The sequence below is a fragment of the Choloepus didactylus genome, chromosome 23 (assembly GCF_015220235.1).
Source record: "Choloepus didactylus isolate mChoDid1 chromosome 23, mChoDid1.pri, whole genome shotgun sequence".
Lineage (NCBI taxonomy): Eukaryota > Metazoa > Chordata > Mammalia > Pilosa > Megalonychidae > Choloepus > Choloepus didactylus.
The window spans coordinates 10,970,009-10,984,554 of NC_051329.1; the positions used below are offsets into that span (position 1 = coordinate 10,970,009).

Here is a 14,546-nt window from a genome sequence, read left to right on the forward strand (position 1 = left end):
TATGTGAATATATCTCAATAAAATGATGATTAAAAAAAAAAAAAAATGCCTGTCAGTCTTCAGTTTCTTTCAGAATTTTTGCAACATCAGAGCCCCCACCCCTTACCCCAGCTCCCCCCTGCCCCGCTCCCCAGTGGGACAGCAATGTGGTTTCCAAAGTGTGTTCAATGGAACCCTTGTCTCCTGGTTTATTCTGTATCCAAATGCATTTGGGAAAATGCTGGGTTAAGCCAAGCTGAAGAGGACTTTTCCTGCAGCTCTCATGCTAACACGTATCTTACGTATCCACAGGGAACACGTGTGCTGACTTGTTCAGGTACCCCTTTCCACCCCCCAGGAGAGCGCTACCCTGTGAGAAGCCCCACTTTCCAGGCACGAGTCTGGGCTCGGAGGCGAGAGGGTTCCGGGCTCAGCCATCACCTCCCCCACTAACTAGTTCACTCATCTTGGCCAAACACCTTAGCCTCCCTGCACCTCAGTGTCTTCCTCTGTAGGATGGGGACCCTCAGAGTGCTCACACCAGCAGGTTGTCGGGGGCTTCGGAAGACTAAGTGCCTCGCACAGAGTGAGCGCTCGGTTCCCAGAAGCTCTTCCCAGCAGCCTGGCACGGAGCAATTCTCAGTAGCCGTCGATGTTGTCACTGTCATCACCTCGGGCAGCTGGGGTAAGATCAGCCCCGTTTGGCCGTTTTTAACCCCAACAGAGGAGAGCTGAGTGGCTAGAACAGGCCTTTGCCCTTCTGTGGCTCGACTGGTTCCACGCCTGTTCTTTTCACACTCAGGGGACCAAGTGCTCTCTCACCCCTCCTCTTCCACCGGTGGCGTGAATGCCGGACACCAAGCTGTTCCTGATGGTGGCCTTCTCTTTCCCCAGACAGCCTTCAAAGAGCTGCCTGCCACAAGCCAAATCCGCGTTTCCAGACACACGTCCCTCCGGGCTTTCTGCATGGTGGGCATAGCCCCGGGGCAGAAACCCGTGGCCTGGTGTCCATGCCGAGCTCACCTGTTCTGGACATACGGGTGGAGGGCAGTGCAGCTGCAGACCCTGGAAAAGACATCATATGTAATTAGAAAAAGAATCACCTGATTTATTAGAAAGCTTTTTACCGACGTCCTCGGCACTGTTTGCCATGTGTTAACTCGTTCCATTCCAATGGCTTCTTGGAGAGTTGGATGGAGATTTTTCTTCCCACTTGATGGATGAACAAACTGAGGCCCGACACCGCGTAGTAGCATCGGCCCAGCATGGGGTCAGGCTCTGATGCCATCAGGAGTTTAGGGTCCCAGCCTTCTCGAAATAGACAGGCTCCTTGGTCTAAAACAAGCCTGAACAAGTCAAAGCATCCGAAGGGGTTCTGCCCTTGAGAGTGTATAAGGAAAATCCTTACCGTGAACTGGTTCCAACTGAGTGCCGTTCCAGAACATTTTTTTTTATCTCTGTGTTTGAAAATATTGTGCAGTCATTAGATGAACCTCTAAAGCAGGGATCAGCAAATGTTTTCTGTAAAGAGCTTTGTAGGCTGTAGAGTCTCTATTGCAGCTACTCAACTCGCGCTCTGCAGCATGAAAACAGCCTTAGACGATACATAAAAGAATGGGCGTGGTGGTGGGCCAATAAAACTTAATTTACACAAATAGGCAGAGGGCCGGATCTGGCCTGGGGACCATAGTTTGCTGATGCTTGGTCTCTTGCAATGTTGTCCAGTAGAAATGCAATGTAATCCACATACGGAATTTAAAGTCTAGTAACTGCCTTTTAAAAAGTAAAAAGAAGCAGGTGCATGTAGTTTTAACAATATATTTTATTTAACTCAATATTCCATAATATTATCATTTCAGCAGGTAATGAATATGTAACTAAGATAAAAAAAATTGTTGAGGTATTTTACATTCCTGTTTTCATTCTGAGTCTTCTGAATCTCATATTTTCACTTGTGGCCCATCCCAGTTTGGAATAGCCACATGTCAGGCACTTAGTAGCTCCATGTGGACTCCGGATTGGGCAGCTCAGCTCTAGCGGGCAGACCAACCCTGCAAGCAGAACGTCACATAGAGAATGCACCAGTACAAACAGACAAGCGCTGTCGGGGGAAAGTAGAGGGTCTTGTGGGCAGGGACAGAGGAACATTAAAGGAATCTTCTAGCACTCGCCCCCACCCCTACCCAGAGTTCCTCTTTAGAAGTCATTGGAACGTTCTCATGCTTTTCTGCAAACCCCAGCCATTCCATGTGCACTCAGCACGGACGACTGTAAAATGGGGCATTCGGACTTGGTGCCAGCTGATCTTGAACAATTTTCCATCTAAGGATCACGCGATAAATTGCCTCTGTTTCTCGTGACTCTTCTGGGTGCTGGATCAGTCGTGCAGCAGCTCTGAGCTGGTGTGGCCTTAGAGGAATCAGCCAGTCAGCTGCGTCCGAGTGGGGGCCGAATGGATGTCCCCACCAACCGGGGTGGTTTTTCTGTCCAGGAAAAAAGGAGCCAGTGTCTAGATTCAGAAGAGCAATTGGAACCCCCAGACCCAGACCTGCTGTGAACCCTGACTCTGCCATTTACTCACTGGGTGACTTTAGCCCAGTTACTTCTCCTCATTGAGCCTTTGTTTCCTCGTCTATACAATGGGGATAACAGCACAGAGAGAAGAGAGTTAGGATGTGAGGGCACATGGTAAACATTCAGTTTCATATTTGTTATTATTATTGTTGTTATTATTAGCCTTCAGAGAGGCCCCTTGAGCTCTGAGTTCATTACCCCCCCACACACTGCCCACAGGAGACCCCGCTGAGATTTTGCCTCCCTTCCTCCTGTGTTGCAGGTCCTCGTGGGCGCAGCTGTGTCTCCTACTCCACCATGAGTCCCAGAGTGGGAATTGTGTCCTGTCCCCCTCAGCAAGAAGACTTGGCGATTTTACCTTTGCCTGGTTTCTAGAATATTCTCCCCCTGTCCCCTGCCATCTTCCCCTTCTCAGCAACACAGTTCCTGATGTTCTACCCACCAAGCTGAGTCAGCACCCCACACACACACACACACACACACACACACACACACACACTTTCAAGCCCGCCCCCCCTCGCCCCCCAGTACTTCCCTTTGAAGCATTTGGCACTTGTCATTAGTGAATTACCTGGTGACTCTGCTTTCAACTCCGTCTCCCTGCTGGATTGCAAGTCCCGTAAGAGTAGGGCTTGGGTCTGCATTTTTCACTGCTGGTTCTAGCCCAAAGCTCCTGACACATAGTAGACGCTCAAGAAATGTTTGTTGAGTGAGTGAGAGACTGTTAAGTGGCAAGTGAGACGTCAGGGACCATTCTCAGAATAACAATGAGAACTTTTAGGGAGCTTTTGTAACTGATCCTTTTTTTTTAACCACATGTTCAACATCCACCATACATTTCTCTCCACCTCTCTTAAATAACAAATCCCATATAGGCCTTGTAAAATCTTCAAGCCGCGCTGTCCAGTAGAAATATAATGTGAGCCCCAGATGTAAATTTAAATGTTCTGATAGCCATGTTATAAAAAGTAAAAAGAAATAGGCGAAATGAATTTTAATATTATATTTTATTGACCCAGTATATTTAAATTAACATTGCAACATGTAATCAATATAAAAAAATATTTGATGAGATATATACATCCTTTTTTCATACTAAGTCTTCGAAATCTGGTGTGTGTTTTACACTCATGGTCCATCTCGATTGGGACTGACTCAGCAGCCACTCTTCGCTGGTGGCTGCCATATTGGATGCACAGCCTTAGAAGAACCACTATGGTTTTCAAATTCCAGGCGGTGGTGAGGACAGAGCTCTGAAATCCCTAGCCAGGAGGGGAGGGGTGAAATGGTGCCAAGTCCCAGAAATTCAGCAGGCCTGACAGCCCTGTGAGAGAGACCCACCCAGGCCTGCTGGCATCTTGTCAGCTCTAATTGGCAGGGTGAGAAGAAAATTCTTGAGCCACAGAATGATTGAGTAGATGGAGCTCATCACCACCTGGTCATCCATTTATTCATTCAGCCAGGAAGCATTTATAGAGTGCCTTTGGTATGCTTCCACATTTGCTGACGCTATTTGATATCTTACATGAGCTTTAATTTTCAGTTGCAAGAAGGCCTGGAAGGCAGGTCTGTTTTATCTCCATTTTATAGATGAGGATCCAAGAATCAGAGAGGGGCAGGGACTTGCCCGAGGTCACACAGCTGGGAAGCAGTGGAGCTGGGATTGGAACCTGGCTTTTTAAATTCCAGAGCCTGTATTTTAACCTGCATTTCCCTCCCCTTCAGACCCTCCATCTCACAGTTGCACACATAGAAAAGGATCAAATTTGCTTGCACACCTGGATGCCATGGTTACACGTGACTCTTTCTCTTATTGTTTCCAAAGGTGGTGGCCCTTAGTAAGAGAAGTCAGGAGGCCGAGGCCGCTTTCCTGAGTGTTTACAAGCAATTAATTGAAGCACCAGGTAAGAAACGCTTGGGCTCCAAAACTGAATAATTAACAACAAGCAACTGCTCTAGGGGCTGTTAGGCAGGGCCCTTCACATGGGATCTGGGGACAGGCCTGGACCCCTGGGTGAGGCTGGGCCCTCCATGGGTGGGGGTGCCGACACACAGTCTGGTGTGACGTGTCCCCACACAGCTCCCTGCTCCTTCCCCCGCTGCCTTCTGACATCAGCCAGGGAGCCGCTCTAGGGGTCTCCTGTGAGATCCCCCTGGACCTCCTCGGAGACCAGGACATCTGGCCCACAGAACCCTCTAGTCCCTAAGACAGGGCACCGGTGCTCTCTACCAGTGGGTGATGTTGGAAAAAAGACCCAAAATGTTTCCCTCCGAAATGGCACAGCCAACCTCAAACACTTCATGTTGAGCGAAAGCCAGACACAAATGAGCACATTCTGTATGACTCCATTTATATAAAATCACAATTCAATGTCGGCACCAGAAGGTAGAAGTGATCTAAACACCCATCCACAGACAAATGGTTAGAGTGCTCCTTCCCTACCAGAGTAGTATTCAGCCATTAAAAAGGAATGAAGTGCTGATCCCCACCACAACATGGATGAACCTCGAAAATATGATGCTGAGTGAAAGAAGCCAGGCACATAAGGCCACATATTGTCTGATTGCATTGATATGAAATGTCCAGAACAGGCAAATCCATAGAGGCAGAAAGTAGTTTAGTGGTTGCCAGGGAGTGGGGGTGTGGGGGCAGGAAGGTGGAGAGTGACTGCTTAATGGGAACTGGATTTAATTTAGGGTGATGCAAATGTTTTGGCACAAGATAGAGGTGGTGATTGCACAACACATGAATGTACTAAATGCCACTGAACTGTTGGCTTTAGAATGGTTTATCTTATATGAATTTCGCCTGAATTTTAAAAAGAAATTATTCTCTGCTATTAGAAGTTCGGATGACTTGAATTTTGCCTCATTTAAAAAAAAAAAAAATTACCGTTTGCTGTTAGAAGTTTGGATAACTTGCTCCCTCGGAGGGCAGCTGCCCTGGGAGCACCGTCTCTTGAGCTGGGTGTGGCTTCCATAGGGGGGATCGGTTTGAGAAAATTCAGCTGTCTACTTAAAATATGTCGCATGTCGCACTTCTGTAAAAAGTTTATTTTTTTTATAAATGGCCCAGCCCCTTCCATCTTCTCACTTCATTGACCCAGAAACAGGAGAAAGGTGGAACAGCCTAAAAATGGGGGAGCTGGGAGGAAACCCCACTGTGCCGACTGCCTTTACTCAGACAGCACCCCCAGTCCTTTCCCCAGAACCTTCCAGACAGTCTTCAGAATCACTACTCTCGGGGTGGAGGGGCTGGGGATCCACCTGGAGGACCGTGAGATCCCCAGCCCGAGCCACGCAGCTGTCCCAAACCATGGGGAGCACAGTGTTTATAACTGACGTCTGGGTCACTCGTGGGATCTTTGTATTGAGGGCAGGAAAAGTTCCTTCTTCATCTGTCTGGGCAAGGATAGGGGATTGAATACTGTCCCCCAAAATCATGTCCACCCAGGACCTCAGAATGGGACCTGATTGGGAAATAGGGTCTTTGCATATGTAATCAGTTAAGGATCTCAAGATGAAGTCATCCTGGATTTAGTCCAAATCCAATGCCTGGCGTCCTTGAAAGAAGAGGAGGGGATGCCACGTGAAGACGAGGCCGAGATCGCGGAAGGAGGCACCGGAACCTGGACGAGGCGACGTCCGAAGGTTACAGCAGAAACGTCTGCTCTCACTGTCTGGAGGCCAGAGGTCGGAGGTCAAGGGGCAGGGCCACGCCCCCTCGGGAGGAGCCTTCCGGCCTCCTGCAGCTTCCGGTGGCCCTCTCGTTTCTCCGCGTCCCCTCCTCTTCTTATAAGGACGCCAGGCACTGGGTTTAGGGCCCACCCTAAATCCGGGATGATCCCATCTCGCGATCCCTAGCGAATCACATCTGCAGTGACCCTTTTGCCCGCTCCGGGCTGGCCCTCTCCGGTGGTGAGTGCTCGGGCGGCTCGTGATGACACGCCCCCGACGGGGCGCCGAGTCGGGCGCTGTACCTGCAGCCCAGGACCACACCGGGCGCGGGGCCGAGAGGCGCGCTCCAGCCCTGGCGGCCCCAGGCGGGCCTTTTTGCTTATAAGGTCACCACTTTAATTGGAGGGGTCTGTGAACCCCATTTGGGGAAAAAATGCACCTCTTCTTTCCCACCTGTTTGAAACCTTTGGGTCCCACAGTCTCGGGGACAAACGACGTTGGAAGGTGACCCAGTCCAGACCCCAGAGGCCGGTCTCCCAGGTCCCCAGGCTGGGCTCCTCTGCTGGGCCTGCAATACCTTGGTGGGACACCGGAGGGAAGCAGTGAGAGGAGATTGTGCATCCTCGCTCTGGGGTGAGACTCAGGTTCGAATCTCGCCTCTGCCACCCACCCACTCCCTCGGTGACCGCAGTTGAATTGCTTCACCTCCCGGAACCTCAGTCTCCCTGTCTCTAAATTGGGAATTATATGAGAACGTGCTTCCTGTGATTCTTGGGAGTCTATAAGGAGCTAAAGCAGCCTACCACGTTGAACACAGGCACCTGCTAAGCTTAGTTTCTCTCGACGTTGTCATGAAAATATCAGCTTCCCGATGAAGTGAAGTCCTCCAAGCTGGGACTGGGTCTTACTAAATTCGTGTCCCCCAGCCTCCAAACAGGTAGGCATCTAGTAATTATTTGTTAAATGAACTGGAAATAAATTCGGATGCAGACAGGGGAACAGATTATTTGCACAAAGAAGTACTTTTTCATCTAGAGCTCTCTGCTGGTTGTGTACTTATTTATTCAGGTAGCATTTATTGAGCACTGCTGTGTGCTAGGTACTCACTGTACACTGGGAATACAGCCCTGCGCTCACAGAGGCAGACCCGGTCCCAGCCCTCGGGGAGCTTGCATTCTGGTGTCAGAAGTGACCAGGTCATCACTCGAATAATTTGTCATCGTAAACCCAGGGGAGTGCCAGTGAGGCTAGTGCTGGTGGGGGTGTGGGGGTGGCGACAACAGACAGATGGAAAACAGTGAGGAGGGGCTTATGGACCCAGCATGGGAAAGAAGCATCCTTTCTGGGGCTCACTCTGGAACCCTCATCTTTCTGGAGACAGTTTCAGGGCTGGGACCATGGTCCTAGCCAAGGGGTGCCAATATAGCACCCAAGATTGGCACAGGGCTTTCTGGAAGGTCTGCTTGCCCTCTTGCCCTCTCTCCAAAGCCTGGGAGCAGGGAGGTTATTCCAAGCCTGGTGCTGACTCCGCACGTCTGGTTCCCCAGCTCTCCTCCCCAGAAATGGAGAGGCAGGGGGTGGGGGGGCAGGGAGCTGTCCCCAGCTGTCACCAAGTCAGAGAACGAGTTCCTTAACTGATGGAGATGTACCACACGAACAGCCCCTTTAGGGCCACTAATTCATTTTCAAGACATTTAAGAATAACAAAATGTTTTAATGATTTCTTAAGGGAATTAGGAAGACATATTTTTGTTCTCATTAAATTTTATCCTCAGACGCAAGAACCAAATGTCAGATGTGTTTCTGGTGCTCCAAGCTTCCTGCTTCACCGCCTCCCCCCAATCTCCGCCCCAATCCCCTCCATAAAAATAATACTACCGAAAATTTTTCTGGGATGCACGCACTCCTGTTTTTATATTTCTTGACAGGCAAATTATTTGTCGAAATAGTCCCCCCCCACCCCACCCCCGAAGCCACACAAGTCCTGATTCAACATTTTTGTTTTGAATGACTGCTGCCAACACAAATCTTTGGCGGAGAATGCGATATAGCGTGATTGCTCAGCAAGTATTTTGATAAGTGTGCAGCCTGTATGTCTGTAATTACGAAAGAAAACCGTAAATCTTTTGGATATTGTTCACACAGATGTGGCGTGAAGTGAGAAAAAAAGCAGTAAAACGTGTTAAAAGCATAATTAATGCCATTGTTGTCGAGGATGATTTGATTTAAACCTCTCTGACTTCTGTATCGGTGACGGCTGATTTCTTTATCACGCTCATCGAGTCACTGGGTACCGACCCAAGCTTCAGAAAGCTAACTCGTAGTTAACAAATGATTAGTGAAAAGGGAAAAATGGAAAAACAAAACGAAACGAGGAAAGAGTAAGAGGGCAGGCAGGCGAGCATCGCCAAGGAAAAGGGGATAGGTGAGTGACCCTGAATTTTTTTAATGCTGTATTTTGGTTTTTAAGAATCCCAGGCTGTTGGAAATTACAACCTTTGGCAGGCGTCTCTCTCCCAACCCCTTCTTTTGGGAGATGAGGCTGGTCAGTAGAGTGGTTTGGTGCTTGGCTGCAGCGTCAGACACATCTGGGTGGCACTCTATGCTTTTGAGCTGCTGTGTGACCGTGGACAGAGGCCTTAACCTCTCTGAGCTCCAGTTTCTGTGTCTTTAGAAGAGATACTAAAATAGAACCTGCTCATCAGCCAACACAAGGACCCAATACATGGTGCATGAGCTCATTTGTAGGGTCTTTCAATCGGCAGCTCATGGCCAAGCTGGCTGGCTTCAGAGCATAAGGGCTCCTTGCATCCAAGGGTCTGAAGTTGGTTGTGCAAGGTGTGCTGATGTTGACTGTGCACGGTGCCTCCAGCTGTCAAGGACATGGGGTGTACGGTTTGGGTAAACAGGGTTACTGAGCCTGTGGAATAGGAAAACACTTTACAATGTTTCAGGTTTGTAAATTTTTCTCCCCCATTATAAATGTAGTATATGCACACTGTTGAAATTTTGGAAATTACACAAAAGCAGCAAGAAGGAAGAAAAATCGTCTACTAGAAAAGCATTATTAACATTTTATTGTTTCGCTTTCTGGTCTTTCCCCTCTGTACTTTTTCAAAATGGTTGTTCATTCTGCATGTACCGGCTTGAATGCTGCTTCCTCTCACCCAGCTTGCACAACCGTGTTTCCCTTGCGTGATTATAAATCCTGAGTAACGTTGCTGTGTCGAGTGTCATAGTCTGTTGTATTACTGAATTGTACTTGGCTGAATCCCGTTTCCAACAGTGAGCACTCAGGCTGTTCAAGAATGCAACAGCTTATTGGTGCTATGCTATAGCTCTGAGGACAAGGTGGATAATTTGGGGAAGAAAATACAGTGTACCCATGTATTTCACAAACCCAGAATCAGTGGCCAGAAAGAATGAGACTTTTTTTTCTTCTTGTTTTGGCACTCCTTTATTTACTAGCTACACTAAATATCTGTTGTGAACCATTCATATTTATTGTTTTTGCAAATCACTGGTTTGTATCCTTAGGCTATTCCATCAAAATGCATCATTTTCTTATTGATTTGTAGATGCTCTTTGTATATTAAGGATGTTAGCCTTTATCCTGTTACACATGTCTCATATCTTCTCCCCTAGTTTGCCTTTTGCTTCTTAACTTTGTTTATAATATCTCTTGTAGATGACACATAGCAGGTATTCAAAAAATATTTGCAGAAAGAAGGGAATCATCAATCTTTATGGCTTCAGGGTTATGTGTCACATTTTAAAACCCCTTCTCACCTCAAGGTTCAAGTTTTTCCAAGTATTTTTGTGATCTTTGTTTAATTTAAATACTTGAACCACCTGTAATAGATGTTGATGGCAATGACTAGCCAGTTGTTCTAGCGCCATCTGGTGGATATGATACCTTTACAGATGTAAGAAATAGGGATTTTAGTATAAAAAAATAGAAAGTGTTCTCCCTTCCTCCCCTTCCCTCTCCTGCCTTCCCCCCCCCACCCCCACATGTACCTCTACTCAGTTGGTCCTGTAGGGCTCTGAGGAAACACCAGAGGGTCACATGAAAAAGTATTGAACCCATAAAAAAGGAAACGCCAATGCTGCTTAACAATGTCTGGTTTTCCGGAAGATGGTAGTTAACTGTAGGGGCAGTGCCCCGACTCCCCATGTCCTGCTGTACATTGGCCCGTGTCATGCTCTCTGCCAGGAGTGCCCTCTCCCCAGGCCACTGGCTAAGGGTTATGCCCCTGGTGGCTTGGGCTTGCAGAGAGGCGTGAATAATGAAAAGTGTCCGGCGTGGCCCTGTGCCTAGTCAGTGCTCAGTGGATGGTCCTTTCCTTTCGGAAGGGAGGACAGGCATTCCGGCTCATTCTCTGAGCACCTGCTATGGGTCAAGTCCTGTGGGAACTCAAGTTTGAGTCACTTGACCCCAAGGCAGACAACCAGAGTACATAGCAGCAAGAGGGCTCCGAGGAGGGCAGCATGGGCCTCCGTGCAGGCTCTTCAGAGAGGGCAGGGTTTGAGTTTGGGTTTAAAGGATGAGCTGCCATCCTCGTGGGGATGTTTCTTGGGAGCATCCAGTGTCAAGTGCTGCCCTCGGGCCCTTGCAGATGGGAGTTCATCGATTCCCACGTGCCCCTTGGAGGTAGGTGCCATCATTCTGCCCCATTGTGAGCTGAGGAAATGCAGGCTCAGAGAAGTCAAGCCACTCACCCAAGGTCACACAGCAGAGAAATAATACAGCCCAAATCCAGACCCCAGGCTCCTAACTACTCTCCTAGATGCAGGATTAGTTTAAAAATTCAAGGGGTTTGGACAAAACCACTAGTGATTCGAGCTAAAATTAAAAAAAATAATTGTGAGAAACATTTAAGGGTCTCTGCTGCCAGTTGCTGAAATGCAGATGTGTTTCTAGAGGAGTAACAAGCTAACCCCTGACTAGTCAGGAACTCCTGGTCCACCTGGCCCAGGCCCCCAAGGGCTGGACTTAGGGGTGCATACTTTGGTTGAGGGAAAGTGTCACAGAGTTCGAAACTTGGGGGTCAAGTCAATGCAGGAGGAGCCCTAGGTGTGGAGGGTGGCTGACGCGCCCTGCTAAGAGCTGGGCCAACCCAGTTCTGCCATTTTGCTTCCTTTGTCACAATGGTCCTCTCTGAGCCTCAGTTTCCCCACATGTAAAATGGGGATAATAATCTCACCTAAGTCTAGGGCCTCTGGGCAGTTTCCAGGAGTAAATGGAGAACATTTAGCATGGTGCCTGGCCCAGAGGAACTGCCCCATGCAATCCACTCAACAAACATTGAGCGCTTACTGTTTGCCAGGCACAGTGTTGATGAAAACAGATACCGCCCCTGCCCTCGTGGAACTTTCTATCCAGCTCGGTATCTGGGAACTTGGTTTTTATTATAACAGACGTGGGTTCTAGACCTAAAACTGCTACTCCCTGGCTGGGTGGCCTTGAGAGTCTGGCTCTACCTGTTTGCACCTCTTTTTCCTCCTCTGGAAATGTGTGCTCACCTCCCCGAATCTCCGGGGAAGCACGTGGAGTCCTTAGCCGAGGTTTAGCACCTGAGGGGCTGCTGTTGTGATCCCTGCCATCACCACCATGGCCAAGATGGAAGACCCTCATTCCCTTCTCAAGCTAAGAGACCCCTCTCTCCAAAATCAGCGAACCCTGGCAATGGAGGGGAGAAAGGGGTGGGTGAGCACATGGCTCTGCACCCCATCTGCTACCAAAACGTTAAGATTAAAGGATCAAAGTTAGTCTCGCCGCCCCCGTCAGTAGCCCGCGCCTCCCACCCACGCCGGTGCCCGGAGCTGGGGCCCAGATGGGAGGAAGCTTCTGTCTTGGAGATATTTTGGAGGGGTGCACGCATACTTCTGCATATATGTGTTTCTAAACAGCCTCTCGGACCGGCTTTCCGACTCTGGCACTCCTAAAAAAGCTCCCAGTGCCACTTTCCTTCAGATGGACAAAGTGGGAGGGTGGAGGCAGCTTTCCCTAGATCCCCCCAACCCCACCCTCCCCCCAAACCCTAGATGCTTTAAAAAGAAAAAAGAAAAAACCAACAGCATCAGCTGGCGTCGAAAGATGGGATAAATGATGCTTTCCCCATTTCCCTCCACGGCACCTTTGGAAAGCCTTGTGTGGTGGTAAAATATTATAAATCCTTTGGCTGTACTCCCTAGAGGTTCAGATCCAATGTAACCAAACTGAATTGGTCATTTTATTAAGCAATCTATGCATAAAGAACAGGTCGATGACTGGAAGGCAAAGGCAGTTCCGGTTTCCCGACGACATGCGCCCTCCTGCGAGCCGTGAGAACCTGCCACCTCTGACGGGTCATGTGTGATCGCCCACACCTGCCAACATGTGCAGCTCGTCAAAAGGATTTGGGTTGTATTAAAATGCTTCTGATTTGGGGTCCCCAGTGTTTTTCATTTTTTAATTCAAGATGGGTCTAAGGCCATCTGATTCCCGCTGTCACTGCCCTTGTCTGTATTAGACTGTGTGTGGCAGGAGTGAAGTCGGGAAAATCAAGTTAAGCTCCCATCTCCGGGCCAGGGAGCGGGCAGCCCTGGGAGCCACGGGCTTGGCCGAAAGGTTTCCGGAAGATGTGCCTTGCTGGGCACAACCCTGGGCTCCCTGGCTCCACGGGAGGAGTTGCAGGAATGTCCCGTCACCACTTCTGACACCAAGATATGAGGTTTGTCAGGCCCTGGAGAGGGGTGTGGGTCATTTTGGAGGTCGAGGGCTTGGCAGGGCCAGGCTTTCCCCCAGGTGGTCCCCTGGCCTGGGGAGTGACTCAGATGGGCCTGGACACAGCACTGAAAGCATGAGCACAGTGCTTGACAGGTGTGGCTCTCTGATTCCTTCCAGGTAAAATCTCAGTGCTAGAGTGTCTTCAACTCCACTGTGCCACTTGCACCTCTCCTGTTCTCACCAAAGGAGAGCCAGCCACCGGCCCCAGGTCTTGGGGGCTGGCAATGCCCTCTAACTAGAATTTTCTTTTTTGACTTTTTCTTTTGCAATAATTTCAAACACAGGACAGTGGCAAAAATAATACAAAACCCACACAGAGAACTCCAGCGTACACCCCTCCCAGATACCCAGCTCCACCAATTTTAACCTTTTGCCCCATATTCTGTATCATTCTATGTATCAACTATCTATCTACATATCTATCTGTCTCTTTATCTTTCTATTTATGTACAATTTTCTACACATTTGAGAGCCGGTCATATACATTGACACCTTGAACACATAATATTTCCATGCACATTTCCTAAGAACAAGGATATTCACTTATGTAACCATCTTAAGTGCCATAATCAAGTTCAAAAATGTTTACATTGATATAAAAACTTTTCAGTCTATTTTCCAGTTTTTGCAGTTGTCCCAATAATGTCCTTTTGGGCCTTTGCTCCCCCATGATTAGATTCAGTTTAGGATCATGTACTGCTTTTAATTGTCATTGTCTCTGTAACTGCTCATTCTTTAAACTTGGAGAAACATATAAACGACAGAAGCGGTCCCATCCTGACCCCTCCCGAGCACACCGTTCAGTGGATCTGTCCCATCCCCTGCGCTGGGTCACCCTCAGCACCACCCATTACTGGAACTTCCCATCACCCCAAACAGAAACCTGCCCCACCACGCATGGACTCCTCGGGCCCCGCCCACGCCCCCATCACCTGCACTCTACTTTCTGTCTATGTGTTTGCACATTCTAGCTGATTCTTCATATAGGCGGAATCATAAAGTATCTGTCCCTTTGTGTCTGGCTGATTTCACTTAACATGGTTCTTCGGGGTCATCCATGTAGTAACAGAACTTCTTTCCTTATTTAAGGCTCATATTCCCTTATATGGCGAGACCACATTTTGCTTATCCATTCATCCGTGATGGACATTTGGGTTCCTTCCACCTTTTCACAATTGTGAATAATGCTGCTGTGAACATCAGTGTACAAATATCTGCCTGAGTCCCTGCTTTCAGTGCTTTGGGGGTTTATACCCAGAAGTGGGATTGGCGGGTCATGTGGTAGTTCTGCATTTAACTTTTTGAGGAACCGCCAAACTGTTTTCTGCAGTGGCTGCACCCACCCTGTAGGAGAGGTGCTATTTTCCCGCATCCTCAGCAGCACCTACTATCCTCCGTTTTATTAATAATAGCCACCCTAGTGTGTGTGAGATGGAATCACATTGTGGTTTTGCTAACTGGAATTTAGTAGCATTGGCGTTCTGTTTTGTTTCTTTCTTTGTATTTATTTTTATGGTCAAATTATCTTCTATTTATGATACAA

The 14,546-nt window shown here is 48.4% G+C and overlaps 1 protein-coding gene across 3 annotated transcripts in view; it reads left to right on the plus strand.

Moving 5' to 3' along the window:
* Positions 1-14,546, plus strand: part of CUX2 (cut like homeobox 2) — a 219,403-nt gene that overhangs the window by 158,016 nt on the left and 46,841 nt on the right. For all 3 annotated transcript variants that reach the window (XM_037817332.1, XM_037817333.1, XM_037817334.1), the window contains exon 4: positions 4,379-4,457. In XM_037817332.1, coding sequence (XP_037673260.1) covers positions 4,379-4,457 — 79 coding nt within the window. The remainder of the gene's footprint in view (positions 1-4,378; positions 4,458-14,546) is intronic.